Consider the following 20808-nt stretch of genomic DNA (forward strand, 5'->3'; position numbering starts at 1 on the left):
GGCTGCATGTCTTCTGCACTGCGCTGTTGTGAAAAACCACTCTGAGGCTTTATCCTGGCAGTAGTGCCGGAAGTACAGCCAGAAGAGAAACCGAAAACGGGATTTTTAAACTCTGCGGAACCAAATTAAGTGGAAAAAAAATGCTATCGATAAATCATGGATCAACATTTGGTGCAAGAAAAACAAACCAAGAAAAACGTGCAAACTTCTGTTAATGCTATACAAACAGACTCTCAATCATTGTTTTAGGAACCCAAAGTAGCCTTCTCACATTATTTGTTCCCATTTGTATTTCATTGTCTGTGAAGCTGTGTTAACCTGAAAACTTGGGGAATAATTGCTTCTTAGGATCTCTTTGTGACATACGACATTCTGGCTTCTCCAGCACTTTGCTATCCTTTCCTGTGTTTGGTTGTTTATATGTGCAATTATTAATCAGGGGCAGCTATTTCAGTGCCCGGTGTTTCTTGTGCTGATGTTATTACAATTATGTGCATGAAAAGCTTGAGTCACCTTCGCACTTTACAGAAAGTTCATCTAGTAATTTGGCCTTTTGCTCTGAATCTCACATAATGTAATAACAACAATTTGAAACATAAAGTAATAAGCATGTTATGCAAGAGTCTCTACTCCGACTTCAACAGTGCCTTTCAGACTTTAAACAATTTACACAATATAAACTCTATTAGTTCCTCAGTTATATATCGATCTAGAAATCGAGGGACTAAAATAGCTGATCTACTTAATTGTTTATTTACTGTAAATTAACAGATTGAACTTTTAAAGACTCTGTCCCTTACCAAAGCACCTTCAAGTTTAAAGATAGCTGCTGCACCATGTGTCTCTGAGGGAGCCATTTTTCGTCTCCATCGTCTTCGACGGAAAGTATCCGAACTGCGTTGTTTCCAGTGAAATTTCCAGCCAATCAAGGAAGCGTATTCCCACCCTTCTTGATCTTCATATGATGGCATTCCCTGGGAGACATAAATCCTTGTTACCCACAGCGTTATATAAATGTAATGAAAAAAATCAGCACTTGCTCTGGCAGGTACAATAATCCTCTCATAAACCAAAGCTGGAAACATCACTTTACAAAAAAGACAAAGAAAAGGAATACAATGAAAACATACAAGGTTTTTCTAGATTTTTTTGTTTGATATTTTTTTTTTCCTTATTCAGGATACGAGTAATCTCATGCGGATTTTTTTTTGAAAAAACAAAACTCAAACCGTTACGATGTGCAAGTGTCTGACTACATCTGTCTTCTGCTTACCCTTGCTGTTGTTACTGCTTGAGCTGGATCCCTCTTACGTTTCCGCACAAGTCTTCGTCGTCGATGTGTATGGTACATTTTCTCTGCAGCAACCCATGACTTTGGTTTAGTGTCTGGAGGGATAGTAATTCCGTATTCCCATCCTAAAATGGAATTATTAGTTGGTATACTACCAGAAATACAAGCAAGCTATGAAGAAGAAAAGCATGGGAAATAGAGTTATTGTACCTACAGAGGATGAAGCTTTAGTCGCACAAGACTACTTGATATTGCAAACCCTAAATGCCCAATAGCTAGGGGACAACTGATGACATTTTATGATGATGCTACATTATAATATGCATGACAATAAAATCTCAAGATTAAAACATATACAATATGTTTTATTTTATTTGCATTCTTGTTTGTTTGTTTGTTTGTTTGTTTCCAAATTGTTAGATGCACTGATATGAAATTTTCATACCTCACCGCAGGGAAAACACAACCTTGATTTTAAATATGAGCGGAATGTCCTAGGTACTCTTGCAACTCGAGCAGCTTGGCTTCTAAAGGAACACCAACTATTTGAACTCTGATCATAAAACTTTAAGAGCTGGTAAACCTGTTACTGTAATTTTGCTCTACATATTATAATTCAGTTGTCGAGTATCTAGGACTCAGACTTTTTTTTAGACTGATTTCTTCTTAAAAAATTACTAATAATCAGCAGATAAACAGTAAATCTTACCGTGCTCATCCACTGCTCGATTTAAATCAGATTTCCAAGCATCATCTTCCCACATCCATCCAAGAGGACATGTGAACTCACGAGGCGGTGGAGCTTTTTCTCCATTCTTTTATGTAGGGTAAAAAAAAAAATTCTGTGCATTAATAGATGAAATACACTGTGTAGCAAATCCTAGCACTCCTTCTCTTAAAACTTTACTTATCCAGTGAAAAAATATACGTCTCACCACATCTGTGAAACTTTCTTCAGCTGCTTTCCATTCCCCTCCAGGATAGCGACTCTCATTTTCATACACCTCATCAGTAAACTCAGTGTGACCAGCATCAGCTTCAGTCAACAAGCTGCAAGTCCAAAGCAAATACACTAAACCAAATTCTAGTTAGCTACAGAGAATATATAGAAACAATGTACAGAATGTGCATACATGCTGAAATTCTGGATTGTCCATCTTGGTGAAGTTCTATTAATAGAGCACAGTGTGGCCCTCATCTATACGAAGGCTACTTATTTCCCTAGAATGTCTTCCTAAAACTGAAGCAACTCCAGTAGTAGTAAGCAATAGGAGGAACATCACTTGCAAGAATGAGTGATTAGCAGAAGTGTTATGGCTGTGTTATTCAGGATCTGCTTTCAACATTTCCTCTTGGAAAAAGAAAAAAGTCATACATTTAAGTGTAGGAAAACCCAGACTGCACAACAGTTGCATGCACCTCTAATTTTTATATATCTAGCTATGAACTAACATTTGGCAATGTACTTAATTTTGTTCCCCTTTATGCTATTGACAGGCCAAGTAATCAGTTGGCTAATAATTTTTTCTAACTTGCAAGTAAAAGAAATGAGAGAATATTACATCAGGTAAAATAGCCTTGATTTCCACTAGTGATTAACTACGATTCAGAAAGCTCTAAAGTATGTTCTAAAATGCCATCTGCTGGTCAAATAAAGCCAGGCAGATTATTTTCCAATAAAAGCAGGTGCAAGGCATAAATACGCTTATGCATTTTAATAGTAGGGGTTTTTTCCATTATCTGAGAAAATATCTCCATGTCTGTTATTGCTTTTCTTCACGTCAGACTATTAGTTGAAATAAAAACTGTTAATTGAATGTGAAAACAAATCCATCCATTTTTACCTGTAAACTGATAGCATTTTAAAATGGATCAAATAATAGCATATAATTTTCCTGCACAGCTTTTCTATAGCAATGGTCCTGTATTTTTTCCTACCATCAGAACACAAGAATTTAAAATGGGCCAAACCTTTTCTTTTAAGAAGAAAGAAAATAATCTCTTGCTCATGCTGGCTTTTGTTTATGAGACACATAATTTACCCAGGCTGCTTTAAAGTGTGGCAACACAAACAGCTGAACTGGCACAACCCAGGAGCTGAAAACCCCTGACAGAGCAAGACTGAACCTGCTAGAGCTAGGGGAGGATTGACACCCCATGAACTTGATCCAACACGGGAGGAATTGTCCAATGGCACCACAGCCTCAGGCTCTGAAAACCACCCCTGCCTCGAGTCAGTCTGAGAAATAACCTGTGACAGTTGTTTAACAAGGGCAATGGAACTTCTCAACATTTAGTAAAATAAACACAGAAAACCATCCACTGTATGTGAATGAACACGCACATGTTGTGATGGTGCTGATACATGACTGCAGAATCCTACTGGCTGTCAGGGTAAAGTGCCTGTCTATGGAAGACCTAGCTATCCATTGCCTGAAACCACCACAGCAGGATCTGAGAACAACGCGGAGACACAAGGGATCCTCACAGTAGCTTTCTAGGAAAGGAAAACTATTATTATCCCCTTTTTGAAGATTAGGTACTGAGTACACGGAGAATAAAAGCAATAGGCCCATCATCACATGGGGACTGCTAAACAGTAAGCTGGTTCCTAGGAAATGGGTGCATTCTTTCTCTTGTTTGTTTTATTTTACTTTTAAAAAATGATAATGTTAATTTTAGTATTATTAACTAGCTTTGACTATTGGCTGGCTTTTGCTGTCATAGAAAGTTCAGTTTAAAATCTCTTTCTCAGCCAAGAAAATAGAGAGGAGCTTTCACTCTGCACTCTGAGATTAAACTTCTTTATTCCTGCCTGCATAAAACGAAAAAAATCTGACCTTCTTTCAGGATCAACCATCCATTCTCCTTCCCACTCCCAGCCCTTTGGGGGCAGAAAGTACTCTCTTTTCAGTTTAATTTTTCCTGTGACATCAGAAAACTTGTGGCGACCAACCAGTCCTGAGGTTCCCCACTTCCCAAAAAGAAGAGCCTGATTTTCATACTGTTTGAGGAGAAAAAAAATCAGTATAATAAAAATAATAAAAAGCTTTTAGGAGAGAAAATAAAGATTTATGCAACTGTTACAACTGAAACATTCTACTACACATTTCCTTTCTCTGAAATTTAGTACTCCCCACATTACTCTGCAATGTCATCATTAATTTCTTCCTTTTTCTTCTGTGCTGTCTGGTAAAGAATGATTCCACTGCTGAACTAAACTACCATCTTCTCAGTTTAATGCCTCTCTACAACTGCAGTCAAACTTCCTCCAAATTAAAGCCTTGTGAAATAAATTTCCATTACATTACTCAAACAATTTTCTTCTGTTCCCTCACCACATGATCCTCTCATTCTTTCCATCTCAAATCTCCTCCTATTGCTAATCTCTTTTCTCATAACATGTAAAACTGAATTATAATCTTACCATGGAAGCTACTAAATATTTAAGCATAGGTGCAATGGTGACACAAGCCTCTGCAAAAGTCTTGTTTCATTAGCTGTGTCGTGGTTATATAGCAAGCTGTTATACCGATATTGGATTATATGCACCATTACATGATGTGGCATATAAAAGGCATCTGCTGCTTATCAGTATAATTCAAAATCTCTGCTACATGATGCAAGACTATTTCAAGTATTTTTATTCCAAATTTGTTAATTTTTAGCATTGAAATGTAATCATATTATAGCCTTTTGTCAGCAAAATCTATGTCTTTTGGACAAGTTTTTCCTGTAACAGTAAATCTTCTACTGCTACAAAAGAACCATTATTAAGCAAAACCACTTGTATCCAACTATCATTTGTAGAAGTGAAGAAGCAATTAAAATAAAAGGGCTATTCACATGCCAAAACATAATGGTCTAGATCCCAATCTTTCATACACTGATACAAATCTAAAATAAATGTCTTTGAAATCACTGGAGTTAACCAGACTGCTACCTGATTAACCAGTTCAGAATCTGGTCTGCTGAAGTTCATCCGGTAGGCACAATGGACTTGATTGTTAATTGCCTTGAATGAGACCTACTTGTTTCAGTATAATAAATACTACTCTCTCTTTCTTCCCAGCATGCACAAAAAAGGCCCAATTTCAACGAATTCCTAACACTCACACCCAAGTTTAAAGTAAGAAAGCAATGACAGACATACCATTTCTGCAAAAACACTGAACGTTCCCTCTGCAAAGCTGTTAAACTTCTTTTCAACTGCACTGAGCCCAAGCCAAATGTTAATTCGCAACTCCACAGGCATTTTGACATCTTTCGTCTTGTCCTGTGGGTACTGGCACATGAACAAAAGAAGTTAAAGTTTGTTACGTTATGCAGGTATTGTAGCTTTCATTAAAATATATACAACAACACAGAGATATGAGTAATAATACATGATTTATTTATCTCTTCTGTACCCCATTTCCTCAAAAGCCAGTAATAAATAGCTCAGCAAGGAAACATTCCTTAAATGGTACCTGCCTAGGACACAAAAAAAGCAAGTGTTCCTGTTCCTGTATATTCTCCTCCAAGTTTCATCCAGCAATGCATTTTTAGTTATGACAGTAACTTAAAACTTTGATGCTGCCGTTAGTGTTTCTCATCAGGAGACTCTGGATATGCAGGGGTTAGTCAGAATGGTTCACGAAACGCAGAATCAATGCCTCATAACATGCATGCTAAGAAGGCTTGCATCAAAACATGAAGATACAGGCTTGTCTGCATCGAAGCATTAATCAGTATAACTACTAGTACCTTGACTAGTAGTAAATATGAACTCTGTAAATGCTATTGCTCTACAGTCAGATTGCCTGTTTCTGGTTAAGTTTATTCCAATTAAAGATAATATTAACTTAAATAGAGAAAGGCATTCCTATTCAAGAGCAAGACTCATGCAGAGACACATACTAGGGGACTTGTAGATGTAGACACACTCTAGATTACTTGCAGAAAACCATCCAAAACTTTGAATAAGTTTTTGGAACTTCTCTGACTTACACTAATTATTCCCTCTGAAAGTGCCCATTCATGTCCAACCCCAAAACACCAGCCCCAGTAACTCTTTAAACATCCCATCATAAGGATAGCCTCAGAATGAGTGGCTGATGCTGGTTCTAACTGGCTTACGATGAACTTTACAATTTCTGTGATATTTTGAAGAAGCTATACGCAGATGGCTTTTAATCTGTCCTGAGTTTTGACACCTCCCTGCTCATAGTTTGTACATTTCACACTCGTATCAGAAGGCATCACAGTTTAGGGAGTTAAAGTCAATTATTTTTTAAGGGGGAAAAGAAAAAGTACCTTTAAGAAGATTGTTCGGGTCTTTCCACAATATTTACCAGACGATTCAGGGCTTGTTGTGGAATACAGCACTTGGTGTGCAGGAACACGAGCATAAGCCAGTCTTTTCTCCCCTCGGATCATCCATATGATTACGTCAGGCATGCTATTCTGTGGCTGTGGATTATTTGTGGGGAAAAGAAAGTTAAGAACAGAAATTAATAGAAAATTAAATGCTTAGACAACAGAAACATAAATTAGGATTTATGTCAACGGATTTATCACTTAGAGTAATTCAAACAGTAATTTACGACAAATAGTGGAAATCATTTTACTTTGCAAGTAAAGCAATATACAGTTCTGAAACAATCATTAAAAGTACCATTGAGATTGTTGGAAAGCAAATAAGTTTTCTTTTAAAAACCCAGTTCCTAATCCAAAGCTAATGCCAATTTTGATTTACCTGCTACATATTTAAGTGTTTGTAATGCTTCCACGGTAAGGGTAGATCACCATAAGACTTTTAGCAGAATACAGAAACGGCCTGCTATTTTTTTGCAGCTTTGTGTGCACCTCTGTATGCCAGCTGCACATCTGCCAAGTTAACGGCTCTTTTTCAAAAAAATCAGTAACTTTCAAAAGCAGAAGTGACAAAGAAAAAAATGAAAGATTTCTACAATGCTGTGAAGACCAATTATGAGATAACCAAGATGGGAACTTAAGGTGTTGCTGAAAATTTAAATAACTCAGAAAACGAACAGATTTAACTCTGTTAAAAGTCAATTACTATGGCTAACAAGCTGCAGAAGTACAATATATATCCCGCAGTCCCCGAACCAGTAATGTGACTTGCAATTCTGGAAGAAAGGAAAGCACAAAACAGTGTCACTTTAAACAGAATAGAGCCTACTCTACAAACCACACTATTCTAAGGAGAGTGGATATTGCTTGATCGGCAGTGAACATTACACCGGTTTGTGTCAGACAGTTATTGCTAAACTAACTGAATCACTGGCATTGGGTAGTACTAACCTCTTCACCCAGTTGCAGTAACTTATCCAACCAATCCTCAATTTCTGTCAGAGTGGCTTTCACATCAGTAGCTTCATTTCTCATCCTTGCTGCTGCTTCTCCAATCTGCCTGAGAGACTTGAGGCGCAGTTTTTCTATCTGAGTGTCAAGGACTGTAATATTAGATTTGCCTTCTATGAGGGGAAATGGTTTACTGAAAAGAGAGTATTTATCATGATTAATAATCTGTGTGGATTTTACTTAGCCACACACTAAACGCAGACATGCATACAGTGGGAACAGAGTGAGTGCTGTTATTTCCTGTGACAGAAAACCACCAGAATTGTGTTACAGCATCTATTTCTACAGAGGTTTCCACCTGACAAAGCATTTACAGTAAGCAAGGGAAATGCTGTGCTTACATAACAGGCGCCAATGTAGAATAGCTCAGGGTGTGTGCTTTAATGCAATTGCTGCTAACCAAACCAAGCAACATCTATTTCCCTATGTATTTAAATTGGAAAATTATTGTCTCAGAATGTACATCTCAAAGATTAAATCAGTGCCTTCACACCAAGATTAGGCTCCTTTCCTTCGCTGAAACTGTAGATTCTCAGAAACCCAATACACTTATGCAGCTTGTGTCTAAAACTAGAGATATCTAATCCTCTGGCATGAAAACATCTAAGAACTCTAAAAGAAATCCATGACACACAACTTCTGAGTCACCAGAGGGCAGAGCAACTATTCACTGGAACCAAGAAACCCTACAGCATCACAGTACAACCCATGAGAATTGGGCTTTTTTTGAGTTGGCAGAGATTTGAGGAAAAGACAGCTTTTCAAAGACCAGTGACTATATTCTTACTTTAAGAGCTCATTAAGAGGTATTTAATACAATACTTAAAGAAAAAGAAGTATTCCAAAGACGTTGCCAACTTTGAAAAGACTGACTCTTCTCTGACCTGTTTTTAATGACACGTCACGCACTTCTAAGGGCTTTGATTCTGCAGAACCTTGGTACTGGCTATTGTGCCTTCCACTGTAGTTAATTCTACTAAACCAAATGCAAGTGCTGCCTGCACCGGGTGCAAGAAAATACAGATGAATCAAATGCACCAAATCAGAACTTCCAGAAAGTCACCTCATTTTATGTTTAAATAGGGCACTAAAAACGCACTCAAACTCCTAACTTGTTTAAACTTTAGCATGGCAAGGAAAACTGTCATATGAATTCAACAGGGGAATTATGTCTTTGGCAAAGGTTTCATGAGCTTGCTGAAAAAGGTCACAAAGAGCATTGTATCCTATAAACAATAGGAAGCTCATGTGGTTGATATATCTCAGTGCTATTGCTCCGTAATTGTTGAGTGATAAAATATAAAATAAAGGACTGAACTAATAACAGTGCAGATGTGTGTCAGGAGGATGGCTTGACATAACTGGTAAAAACCTGATCTTCCTACACGCGCTAGATGGCTCCATGTGACAATAGTCTGCCCCTTCACATTTTGCTTTCCTAAAGTATGTCAGTTCTTCCTGCTTTCTTCCAGATCACAGCAGGTATTCTATGAAACTACTACTTTATATTTTGACATAAGCTTTCTAGCCTATAATTCTTTGCTAGTATATACTGATCTCCACAGTATGGTTTTTCTTCTGTTCTCTTTTATATTGGCTCTACAGCTTGAATTCGTTCTCTCATTTCATGTTCTCTGTTATTTCCTCTAATAGATGATAACTGTTCTCTCATTTTCCCTTTCCTTTTCCTGTGCTGCTTCATCACCCACTTGTTTAATGTTTTTAAAGTGTCTTTCCCCACCTCAATGCCTCCTTCAGTTAATGTCTCATTCTCATACAGTTCCTTCCTCTCCATTTAGAACTTATTCTCCTTCAAAGCCCTAAGTGCTGACTCCTATTGCCTTCTCTGAATGCTCCCATACAAACAGATGTGTAAAGGCTTATTCAAAAATACAATCTTTATGGCCCTTAAGTTCTAAGTAGCTTTTAAATTTTCTATTCTGGGCTTACCAGTAAATCACAGAATTTCTTCCCTCTTCAGTTTCAGAAATAACATTGAAACATGGGTAAACAAAAGGTACGTGAGGAATTCTAAAGAAGCCAAGATGCTAGAAAGGCAGCAGAGATTTCACATTTTCAGAACAGTCCTCTCTTAGTTTTTTCAATAGATGCTGTTTCATTGCTGCCAGTGACTAAGATAAAAGAGAATTACAAAACTAGGTTGATGACTTCACTGGCAATACCCTTGCCGTTTTACTACTTCCAGAGACTTCTGGAATTCGAGTTCTCAGGTCAGTTTATACGGATAACAGGTTTATCATCCTTAGAATTTGTTTTCTGACCTAGTAAAGGCAATAGCAAAGATTCTGAGCAGGCCTAGAATGATAAGGTAAGAGATAAAAAGGGTACTTTTACCTTATATCTTCCGTAAGTTCATCTATCAGCTTCAGCCACATCTCGGCTAATCTGTTTTCAGAAATTTTAGCCTGCATTCCTGATTTTAAGGTGGCTAAGTTGGATTGCTGGGGAATTTAAAAGAAAAGGATTTGAATGTATAAACTTCCATTGTGGTTTATGGTCAATACGAGTTTCAAAACTTTTATCTTATTTATTTGTATGTGTAACGCCCAAATCAAAAAACACTAATATGTTCAAATTTGATTCATATTTAAAAGGACTATTCCTATGTTCTTTTTCAGTGTATTTAATAACACACTGTATTGCACGTAACTTCCAAAACAAGTAACACTTCTACAGACTTAACACGCCCCTAACCAACACTGAGGACTCTTCCTTCCAGTGGGAATTCCCTGCAGATTCAAGCAGGAGTGTGCTGGGCCCTGACAGAACGCAGGCCTATGATTAGCAGTGCCACGTTACACAAAGCTACATGTAATTTTGAATAGGAAAAAAAAGAGGAAAAGGTGTCAGAAAACCGTCACATAATTTGCTCAAAATGTCACTTTTCGATTACAGTTCTAAATGAAAAAAGGTAAAAATTAAAAGCGTATCAGCAAAAGAAAGATCCTAAGTGTCTTACCAGTCTTTCAGCCATGTTTAGGATTACATTCACAGGGTCTAATCTATGACTTATGTCCTCCCAAAAAGAAGTCAGTGTTACAACTGGCTTTGTGTTTGCCCATGGCAAGTAGTAGTAATAATTACCTGGTGTAAAACATTGGTATGTTAGAGTTAGAATTCATGGCAGGAATACATACTGTGTACTGCACAACTTGGTGTATTTATTTAATTTATGTGCTACAATTCATTATGAACATACAAGCTGGTCCAAACTTAAAGGTCTTATATTTTACAGCCACTGTAGTGTCTGTTGGACGGAAAACTTTTACTTCAAATGGTTTCAAAATCCAATGGATTTTTTCATTAAATTATCTGTTAACACGTTCATGATTCTTTCCCACAACTTACTGATGTAGATACACTTATATTAATGCGCTATCGCTAAATAAAATATTCAAACAATTATTTTCCAGAGTAAACATGGTTACTTCATTTAATACACAGGAAAAAAAGAACTCCTCCTGTTTGCAGTTAATAAAAAAAGCTATAGCTAAAATATATATTCCTGTGATCTAGCTAGGTTGTTTTCTTCTAGGCTCCCAACCACCTGTTTTGAAAACAAGATTTTTATTTTATTCTGAATTAGAATGTTCAAAGGACATTCTCCCTATTTAATCCCTCATTTTTAGTTGCCTGTAAAACAATGTGATGTTTTTCTTCTCAATTTTCCTGTGTACATATAGTACAGGGTCAAAAAATCTCACTGAATTTCACTGAAAATTTCTTTAATAACCTCAGCAGAGTTTCAGCACGTATTTCACAAACGTAACTTCTCAAAAAAAACCCTACTTCTCTTCACATCTCAAAAACTGTGAAGAGCCACATGTTCTTTTCTGTCACGTTTTCACTAAGTTGTTAGTCCAGTTAGGGCTGTCATTCCAAAGCTACAAAACTGCACCTCAGAAAGAGAATTTTACATTATTTTAGCCCCATACCAGCAGCACCCTTACCATCAAAAACAGCACGGCTGTACTGAGTTGTGGATGCCAAAGGTTTACAGGTGGTATCAAACTTGTTGCCATAGTTACCAATGCTCACTTCAAACTGGATAGGCTCGCCAGTGTCTTGCAGCATGGTAGCAGAATGAAACACGGCAGCCAGGCAGAACTTCCGTCTGCGCTGGTACTTCTACGAGGAGAACCTTTTCAGTTGTATTTCAGTATTTGTAAAATACAATCCGCAATTAAAGAAAACAGTAGCAATTCCTTAATGGAAATAATAATTTTAATATATTTTCTTATTTCTGAGATATGCGTGTATAGTAAATTACTGTGCTTGAGATTATGGAAATGTTTCAAATTAACATTTCATGCTGCAAGGGTAAGGCATTTTTGTAGCCGCACCATCAATGCCCCATCCTTCAATTCTGAGATTCAACTCGATTGTTTCAATTTCAGTAAGTTAGATCATTCTCCAGAAATAAGCAGCCGAGGCACACCTCCATTACCAACACTGACAATAAAACAAGGATTTACCTCAACAACCAGTAAGTCATCATTAGGAATCATCTCTAACTTTTTATTAACAGGTTTGCTTTCAAGTATAGTCGATAGTTCAACCAGAATTCTCCCTCTATAAGCAACTCCTTCTCCCTGTAACAGAATCACACATGGAATCCGTTTTTGCATAATTCTCCTAAAGTAGGACACCCTTACTTTACCTGTACATGATTCTGGCTTCACTGAAGTGTACTCGAAACTTCCGCAAAGGCATGAATGTACATATTTGAACAAATGAAATGGAGCAGTTGGCTTTAATTAATGCTAGAAGTGGAATATATATATTCACAAAAACAGGGAAATAAGAAATACAAATGCATGCAGAGATGCAGATAGAGAAAATCTTCAAAAACACTACTACGCCTTCAAAAACACCTCTAAAATGAAAACAGATAAGAATGGAAAATACTATCATACTTTCTTATTCATCATAAATATAAAATACTATTCAAAAAGAAACACCAAAGGGAGTGTAATGTGAAACACTTCCCCCAACCCAACATTAAAATGAATTCATTCATTGATTGAAAACAACTGGGTTAATCCTTTTATTAAAAATAATGAATAAAGAAACTGACCTTTCCAAAGTTTAGTTCATCATATGGGTCTGGGAATCCAGTGTATTCTCTTGGACTTCCATAAAAGTTTAGGTAACAAGGCCCAAATGTTGGTAAAAAGCCAACTTCAGTTTCTCCAGTGTTTACTAACAGAAAACATTACCATTATATCTTTGTTAATTATCTTTCGGAGCCAGAAAAACAATTAACATTACTATCAAACCCAGTAGTAAAAATGTTAGATATTAGTTAGGTATTAGTTATTAGTAAAGTAGTAACACTTTATTCTCTGGCTATACCACATGAATTTAAAGTAAGAATACCACTGACTGTACTTGCTCCTGACCTCCTTCTACATTGTACAATCCTTACTAGATACTATTTCACGCAGAAAAAAACCCCACAGAATACACAGAACTTCCCCACGTTTCACAACAGAACACTCCAAATATCAGGTTTTCATTTATGTGAAAGAGCAACACACTGTTACGTTCACAGAAAACGTATTTTCTAGAAATAAACAAAACTGAATAAAACATTTGCAATCATTTAAATGCACGGGCCATTGCTTTAGCTAAACAGCTACAAAAAAGATGCACACGGTAGCAGAAAAACCCCTCACTTTTTAGCATAGTTAATCCTACTGTTCTAATTCTTTTTTTGGCATTATAGTGTAGTTATATTTCAGGGTAAAACAAAGACTACTGCAAATCCAACCATAACTCTATAATGCATTGTTTCCCACAGAATCCTTTTTCAGTAAGCTAAAATTCAGACAAGACTGAAAGTCTGCTAACTCAGCTATTCCCGATGACAATAAACTAATCTCTATACTTTTCTTATTCCATGACCAACAAATTAAAATTTCCCAATGTCTTAATCTAGCTAAAAAAAATAAATAAATAAGGATTTCGATATTTTTGTCAGTTTTAATAGCTAAGCTAGGAAAGTGCACACCAAAGCAACCAATATTTTCAGGCATCTGCAATATCTAAGAACTCGAAAAAGTATTTCCATTGCTAACGGTTACTGTCATAACCGTGTGTTTGAAGAGCGTTCCGGTTTTAACTGAATAAAATAAATATGGAAGCCTTACTTGTATTACTACTGTTACCTTTTGGGTTTGCATTCACGTCTTGCAAATTCATTAGATTAATGAGATACTAAAAAGCTCTTCTTAGAGCCAATTAAAACCTGTACTTAAGGAAGTTAGTTGTTCTTCAGTAACAATCAAACACACGGCAGGGCTGCTGATTAATAAATTTGATGAGTACTGCAAAGAGAATTAGAGCAAGATAAGCAACACACATGCAGAAAAATACTGCATTGTCTTGAGCGACCAGGAAAGATTCAGTATTGCTCTCCTTCTCGTATCCTAGCTTTTGTCTTTCAACAAAAGGCGCTGGTATAAAAAAAAGATGAGAACTGGGTTCTAAACCTTGCAACAGGTATCACCCAGAGTGATCTGCAGCACAAAGGATGCATTTATCACATCAAAGGATGGCTGAGATAAGAAAGTGAAAATAAAGGGGGCTTGCCACTATGACTACCGAGTGACACAAACTGATAAGAAAAAGGAATGTGACGTCTTGACATAATTTCCTGATAACACAAAGTCACATAAAAGTTGCAAAATATAAAATAAAGATTTGCAGCTCTCTGTCTTGCGTTTGGATACTTTCACATCCTTACATCTGAATCAGAAACAGATCAAAATCTGAATGAAATAGAATTCAGACTCCTGTTGGAATACTGTCCAGTTTTCCCAAAGTCCTAGCACTGAACTGCTCACATCAGTTCTCAGTATGACTACATTTAAGGTACAGATCTGTGTTAAATTAATACATTCACTACTTAGAGAAGCTAGTAAAGTATACGGATTATATCTTTAAAAACAAAACAATTTTTTGTATTTGTCTCTATTTTAAAATAAATTGTTTACATTTCGAAGGCTGATGATCATGTCTTACAGAAATGATTCTGAAAAATTCCTTCAGCCTTTAACTTAATGTTACTTTGTTAAGAAAGACAGAAAATGAAATATTTGTGCAGATGACTGTTTGTTATCTTTCAGCTGCACTCCAATTGCATTCATTTCTCACTACATAAATATTCACCACGAAGTCTTTCAGAGCCGGGTGTCAACCTGGACAGCGATGTAAAAAGCCACCTCTCCAGGTTTTAACAGAATCAGATTTCATTTTTCAGACTTTATTTATATAGCTAGCTAAGCATAAGCAGGACAGCCACTACTTATTTTAGGCAGTTATTTCCTTCTGCAGGGCTCTGCAGCTGCAAATACCGTTGCAATCTCAGAGCTAAGTTAAAAATGGCAAGCCGTTGTTAGATTAAGCACTTTGTAACTGAAGCACCTGAAGCAACCGCATGCCTAACTCTAAAACACAGCTTGAAGCACCAGCCAAACAGAAAAAATGCCAAACCAGTTCCAGTGCCAAAACTGTTTTATACAGTTAGTTATGTTTGATACTCTTTAATCATAATGGTAAAGTCTTTTAGAGAAGTAATTATTAAATATATTTTTTAAGACGATGGGTTTCTTAGGCAGTACTTCTCAGTTTGGGCAATGGAAAGCGAAATCAGTAACAGATGAAGATATAAACCTTCATATGATGAAGCCCCTGTTCCCGAGGATGAAAATTCTATATCATGAAAAGAGAAGAAATTATATGACAAGTGACAATAGCATTTTAAAAACAAATACATCACAAAGCAATCTGCTTTTAAAAGAGAAGTTGAAGGCCTGAGAAAAAATAAAGTTCATGTGGGCTAAAATTTTGCTTCCTGATTAAAATATGAAGTTATTACTGTCCCTGTACAAACTCCAAAGGAAAAAACCCAAACAAATGAACAAACAAAATATGTAGCTGACAAAATATATTGTTTTGAAGCTTCTGTTTCAGCTTTGTATAGTTCTCCTCCACACAAAATAAAAATTTATTTTAAACATTAATTTAAAATCTTAAGAACATTTAAGAAAACCTCTACATTTCAGGGCCCATTAGGATATCTTTATTTACTGAAGACCATAGACTAGTTCACTTTCCCAGTCCTTGAGAAGCCAGAACAGGCTTCAGGCATCAACCTCAAGGGAAGGAAATCTGTGATTTTACATGGAACTGGCAATTCCAAACCTCAGCAGAGAGAGAATCCATGTAAGATTTTCTCAGATACTAACTGCTTTGGTTTAAAGCATAAATGAGCTGTGACTCAGCAGCAGTCCAAGTCACACACTTTTGTGGGCAGAACAAGTGCTGCTCCAGAGCTGGATTTTCTCCAGCAGCCCAGCCCTTCCGTCTTTGATTTCCCATTGCCTTTTTCTGTAATCTTTTCTTTTGCCTCTGGCTGTGTGTGGGATATACGAAAAGAATGTTTGCATGAAGTCTTACTTCAACAGCAGTACTGCTAAGAGGACTGAGTTATAAGCTTGAAGTTATGCGACTGAAAATACAGTTCTATTCAATAACAGAAATACTTGGCTCAAGTCACTACAGGATTGGAGCCACTAATTTTGTCTTTAAACTCCTGACACAGCTACCAACTTAAGGACAAACTGGTCTGTTTCTGACAAGCACATATCATACGGATTTCATAAATGCAACAGAAAAAATAGTAATTTAGATTCCTATTGTGGCAATGGTTCTGAGCCAGTGTCCTTCAACCTAGTGTAGATAATCAGATAAATAAACGTCAAGTCTGTTTAGCCATGAACTTTACAACTCTGCATGGACAACTAATATGCCATACTATGTTCATGAAAAAGATTTTTTTTTTCCTGGCAAATTAACACATAATCCTAGTCATGGACCTGGCTCAACTGTATGAAAGATCTTGCTAGAAACAGAACAGGAGAGTATAGATACAGATCACAAAGAAATAATCAATAACTGCAATATTATACAGAACATAAATGCAACAGGATTTTGAAAAATATTTCCCGAAATCTTGGCACAAAAAATATTTCTTAGAATACTGTAAAGAAGAGTTTTATTACAAAGGTATTTTCCTGGGGACAACACGTTAGCAACATCACATCCTGCCTAACCAAATTAATTTTCTTGCAGTTTATCAGTTTTGGGTTTTAGTTTTTATGAAATTACACAGCCAGTCACCCATACTGATTGAAGCATGTAATTTGTCTGCAATCATAGCTTTGCTATTAAAATCTTCATTCCTTGAAGCTACTAAAATAAGGGTTACTAAGTAGTAATTCACAATGAGATGCAGCACCCACTTCTTCTAAGCTACTGATCAGAGCAGAGACTGATCCAAGATCCCCCAGCATCTGAAAGCAGCCCAGCAGTATACAGAAAACGAGTCAATGGTTCTGCATGGTTCCTGCAGGCCAGCGACACAGCAACATTCCCCGCTTTTAGGTTGTCTTCTCAGAGAAAGAACAGACACGCTTGTAAGGTGACAAAGGAAGTCCTGTCCAACAGTGACCAGTGAAGTAGCGATTCTGAAACAGTGACTCCAGATTGTTTTTAAAATAAACGTCTTATCAAGTATCTTAGCAAATCTGCATATCTTACTCATGATAGACTGTGACATCACATAGCTTTCTGAATGTGGGAAGGCACTCAAAAAATCTATTAATTCATTAAATTAATATATATATATAACAGAACACTGAATTTTGAATTAGTTACTGCTATTTCCATGATGATGTGGTTTAAACATTAAAATTTTAACACTTCTCAAAGTCCCACAGTCTGTTTTCTAGGAGCATTGTTTTGAAAACTCCAGAAACAGATAATCTCGTTGCCACAGAATTGAGAAACTGTAGGAAAATACACGTTCTTAGAACACTGATCTTTGCTATTCCTCATAACACAAGAAAAGACAGCAAGTTACATATTGCTCAATCAATTACCTTCAACTTCTCCTCCAGAAGAAGCAATTTTTGAGAGACTTAAATATGTTGTTCCTACTACATCATTTTTGGTAAGACGATCCCTACAAAAAGAAAAAAAACAAAGATTTTATTTAAATATAATGCTGGTCATCCTACACAGAAGCAAGCTACTAGGCACTAAATGCGCTCCAAGACCGTGTACTCACATTTTATATCACCTGGAATGCTTTAATAGTACTCACACAGATGGTAATGGCTAGTTACAAAAGTGGGGTGCATCCTGAAATCATCTGACTCTTACGCTATCACCTAAACAGCTCAGTGCTCACTGCACAAAATTAACAATACCACCATGTTACACTAATCAGGTCTCTTGTAAAGAAACCATAAAGGAAGATGCTTAAACACTTACCTAAATGCTCTCATAGACTGTAAAAATACCTGACATCTATAGAACCAGAGTTTTCTTCACTTAATATAGTTTACTTTGTCTAGAACTTTGATTAAAAGTCATAACTCACCAGTCAACAACTGCAAGTTTTATTTTCTCACACATCGAAGGAAACTGGAAAAACAAAACCCAATTAAAGTAAAGGAATCCATTACTTATTTCACCACTGTAATATTAATGCTCTGAGTTCCTAAAACATGGCTGTTTTCAACTGAAACAAGAAAAAAACCAAAACAACAACTGACCTTGATTTGAAGATAAATAATTTGATTCCACTCTGGATTAGCATTTTTCTCAATTATATTTGTGCAAACCTGCAAAAAATGAAACCAACTATATAGCACATCAATGATAAAACAGACAAAAAAGCAGATACTAGCTAGGATTTATGTAAATCATATTCTGCTTCCTAAGATGAGGGGTGGTAGTTAATGATGAATCCTGAGTGGTCTATGCTGCAATGAGCCATGAGTTTTGAACTGGTAAATACTGCTAAACTGATCTGCATATGCAATATTAGCAACATTAACAACTATTGGAGGGAAAAGGAAATTTTGAAACAGTGTTTAAACCTGAGACTGATGCTACCCTACAGGAAGAAAGTTTATTTCCAAGCTACAATTTAATGTGCCTTCACACCAGTACCGATCTCTTTTGTCACAGCAGAGAAACAAGACAAAGGAGTAACTTGATTCCAGCTTGCTTTATGCAGATTTTAAAGTAGATGAAGAATATATTCTACAGGAGAGTCTGTATTATTCGCTAGTCATGCCCATTGAAGGTCCTCTACATTACTGGGTGTGGCAACCTGGCTATATAACATAATAGAGGACTGACGGTTTTCTTCTTAAAAAAAAGAAAAAAGATTGGCTAGCAATGAATATAGGTTGTGCAATTGTGCTTCAGCTCAAATTCCGTATTTTTAGGAACATATTAGTAATAAAACGTACAGATGCTTTTAATGTGTCCAGAAAGATCTGTACCATCAGTTACAAAAAGCAATCAGGCGCAACTGGGAGGTGGGCAATCTCGTATGCATTTAGAGCAAATGCTTTTTTTATTTCCACAATTTAAGTAAACTTTAGAATTTATGAAATCTACAATCAGAATGCAAAGATTCAGATATTTACTAAATTACCTTCTTCCCAGCAAAAGAAACTTCTACAAATGGATCTACCAGGTTTTTCTTGTCTGCTTCTCCTCCAAATATTTCCTTGACAGTCTGTGCGAAAGCATCATCCACTGGAGAGGTGTCAAAGAAGAAATTAAGGTTTATGCTTTTTTAATTATTATTTTATTTTATTTATTCAGCCTGAATAATAAAGTACTCATAGCAATCTCACTGATATCAACCAGCTTACAGATCTAGGTGGGATGACGTCTAATCTGATAAACAAAATTCTGCAGTGTTCCTGGTAAAAATGGGTAATTTAGATTTAGGAGCAATTTCAAGAATATAATTTCTTGAAATATCCTACAGAGTGCTGATGTGCTCCTGAATTTAGAGGCATAGTTGTATTTGAAAAACATTATGCAGGTGCCTGTAGACACTGTCATTTGTTGTCACAGATATAGGTGAGAAATTCCACTAAGAAGGGATAAAAAGCCCTCTATATTCTATCAAAAAACACATATGGCATATAATGAGAGGAACTTCCTTTGTCACAGCAATGTAGGGTTGACACAACTAAAATCTCACTAAACAATTTAAGGTCAAACTGCTTATAAGCTCCCCTGCGCTCCAAGGCTGTTTATTTAAGCTTACGGTGCTCAGCTTACAGCCCACAAATGGCATGCAGCTTTCTGGGACACAGTCAGTTCCTAGTTACTTATTTCCTGTGGCCAGTCAGGAGCAGATTGCTGGCAATCCAGACTGCCTTGGCCATCACAGCAGCGGCTGACTGATTTCAGCAGTCCTGTGGCCTTTCCCCCATTGCAAAATAGCTGCAGCTATAGGCACCCATGAAGAAGAATTAATAGATTGCTGGGAAGAGGATGGTGCAGGGGGCTATCAGCAGTACTACTTATCTACTAGGATCTAAATGGCCTTGGAAAACACAGCTGCAGGGAACCAGCTGCCTGATAACTTCTCAAATCCCCTCTCAGGAATTGGGAAGTTGAGACATACACTGTATACTTGAGCTAGACATGCACAGAACATCCAGCTTATCTGCAGATCAACTGCATCTGAACATTAGTTACTTGCATGTAACTTCTGTGACTGGAGAAGGGCCAATGAAGATGACCCTTTCCCGCTACCAGAAGTTGTGTGGCCCCCTCAGCAACAGATTAACATTACTAAATCAATGGGTATCACATTAAATTATCCCTTACAAGAATTCAGCATACCTACTGAGCGTTGCCAAAGGACTTGAAATGCGCTGCGTAAGCCACCATAGAATTATTGGTTCAAGTAACAATGCAAAACACTCAAGATGTCTTACGTTCAAGGAATGTTTCTGAACAACTAACACAAATACTTCTAACGGTAACTTAATACATCGATGGACAAGTAGTAAGATGCTATGTACTTTGTGGAATGTCCTCAGCTCTGTAGATTTTGAGGAGGAAAGTGACCCATCGAAGTGCAATTCCAGCAGGTAATAACAGATTGCTCTCCACATCATCGCTTTCATTATCTCTTTCCCGTTTTTCAACCTGTTGGGAGATACAGTGCCTAGTTACTGCTTCCACTTTTAAAAATAAATACAAAATAAAACATTTCACCACAAATAACCGGACATATCCTT

The 20808-nt window shown here is 36.7% G+C and overlaps 1 protein-coding gene across 2 annotated transcripts in view; it reads right to left on the bottom strand.

Moving 5' to 3' along the window:
* The window catches only part of MYOF (myoferlin), a 65793-nt gene that overhangs the window by 20835 nt on the left and 24150 nt on the right, over positions 1-20808 (bottom strand). The window contains exons 13-31 of one of the 2 annotated variants that reach the window (XM_010180822.1): positions 20590-20716; positions 19197-19300; positions 18304-18372; positions 18129-18172; positions 17626-17708; positions 15356-15394; positions 12756-12880; positions 12154-12270; positions 11629-11806; positions 10638-10762; positions 10013-10119; positions 7598-7790; positions 6587-6742; positions 5445-5576; positions 4132-4295; positions 2227-2341; positions 2001-2106; positions 1274-1416; positions 801-974 (exon numbers count right to left, since the gene is read on the bottom strand). In XM_010180822.1, coding sequence (XP_010179124.1) covers positions 801-974; positions 1274-1416; positions 2001-2106; positions 2227-2341; positions 4132-4295; positions 5445-5576; positions 6587-6742; positions 7598-7790; positions 10013-10119; positions 10638-10762; positions 11629-11806; positions 12154-12270; positions 12756-12880; positions 15356-15394; positions 17626-17708; positions 18129-18172; positions 18304-18372; positions 19197-19300; positions 20590-20716 — 2301 coding nt within the window. The remainder of the gene's footprint in view (positions 1-800; positions 975-1273; positions 1417-2000; positions 2107-2226; positions 2342-4131; positions 4296-5444; positions 5577-6586; positions 6743-7597; positions 7791-10012; positions 10120-10637; positions 10763-11628; positions 11807-12153; positions 12271-12755; positions 12881-15355; positions 15395-17625; positions 17709-18128; positions 18173-18303; positions 18373-19196; positions 19301-20589; positions 20717-20808) is intronic. The other variant, XM_010180823.1, reaches the window with a different exon arrangement.

This window comes from Mesitornis unicolor, unplaced genomic scaffold (genome assembly GCF_000695765.1).
Source record: "Mesitornis unicolor isolate BGI_N332 unplaced genomic scaffold, ASM69576v1 scaffold683, whole genome shotgun sequence".
NCBI lineage: Eukaryota > Metazoa > Chordata > Aves > Mesitornithiformes > Mesitornithidae > Mesitornis > Mesitornis unicolor.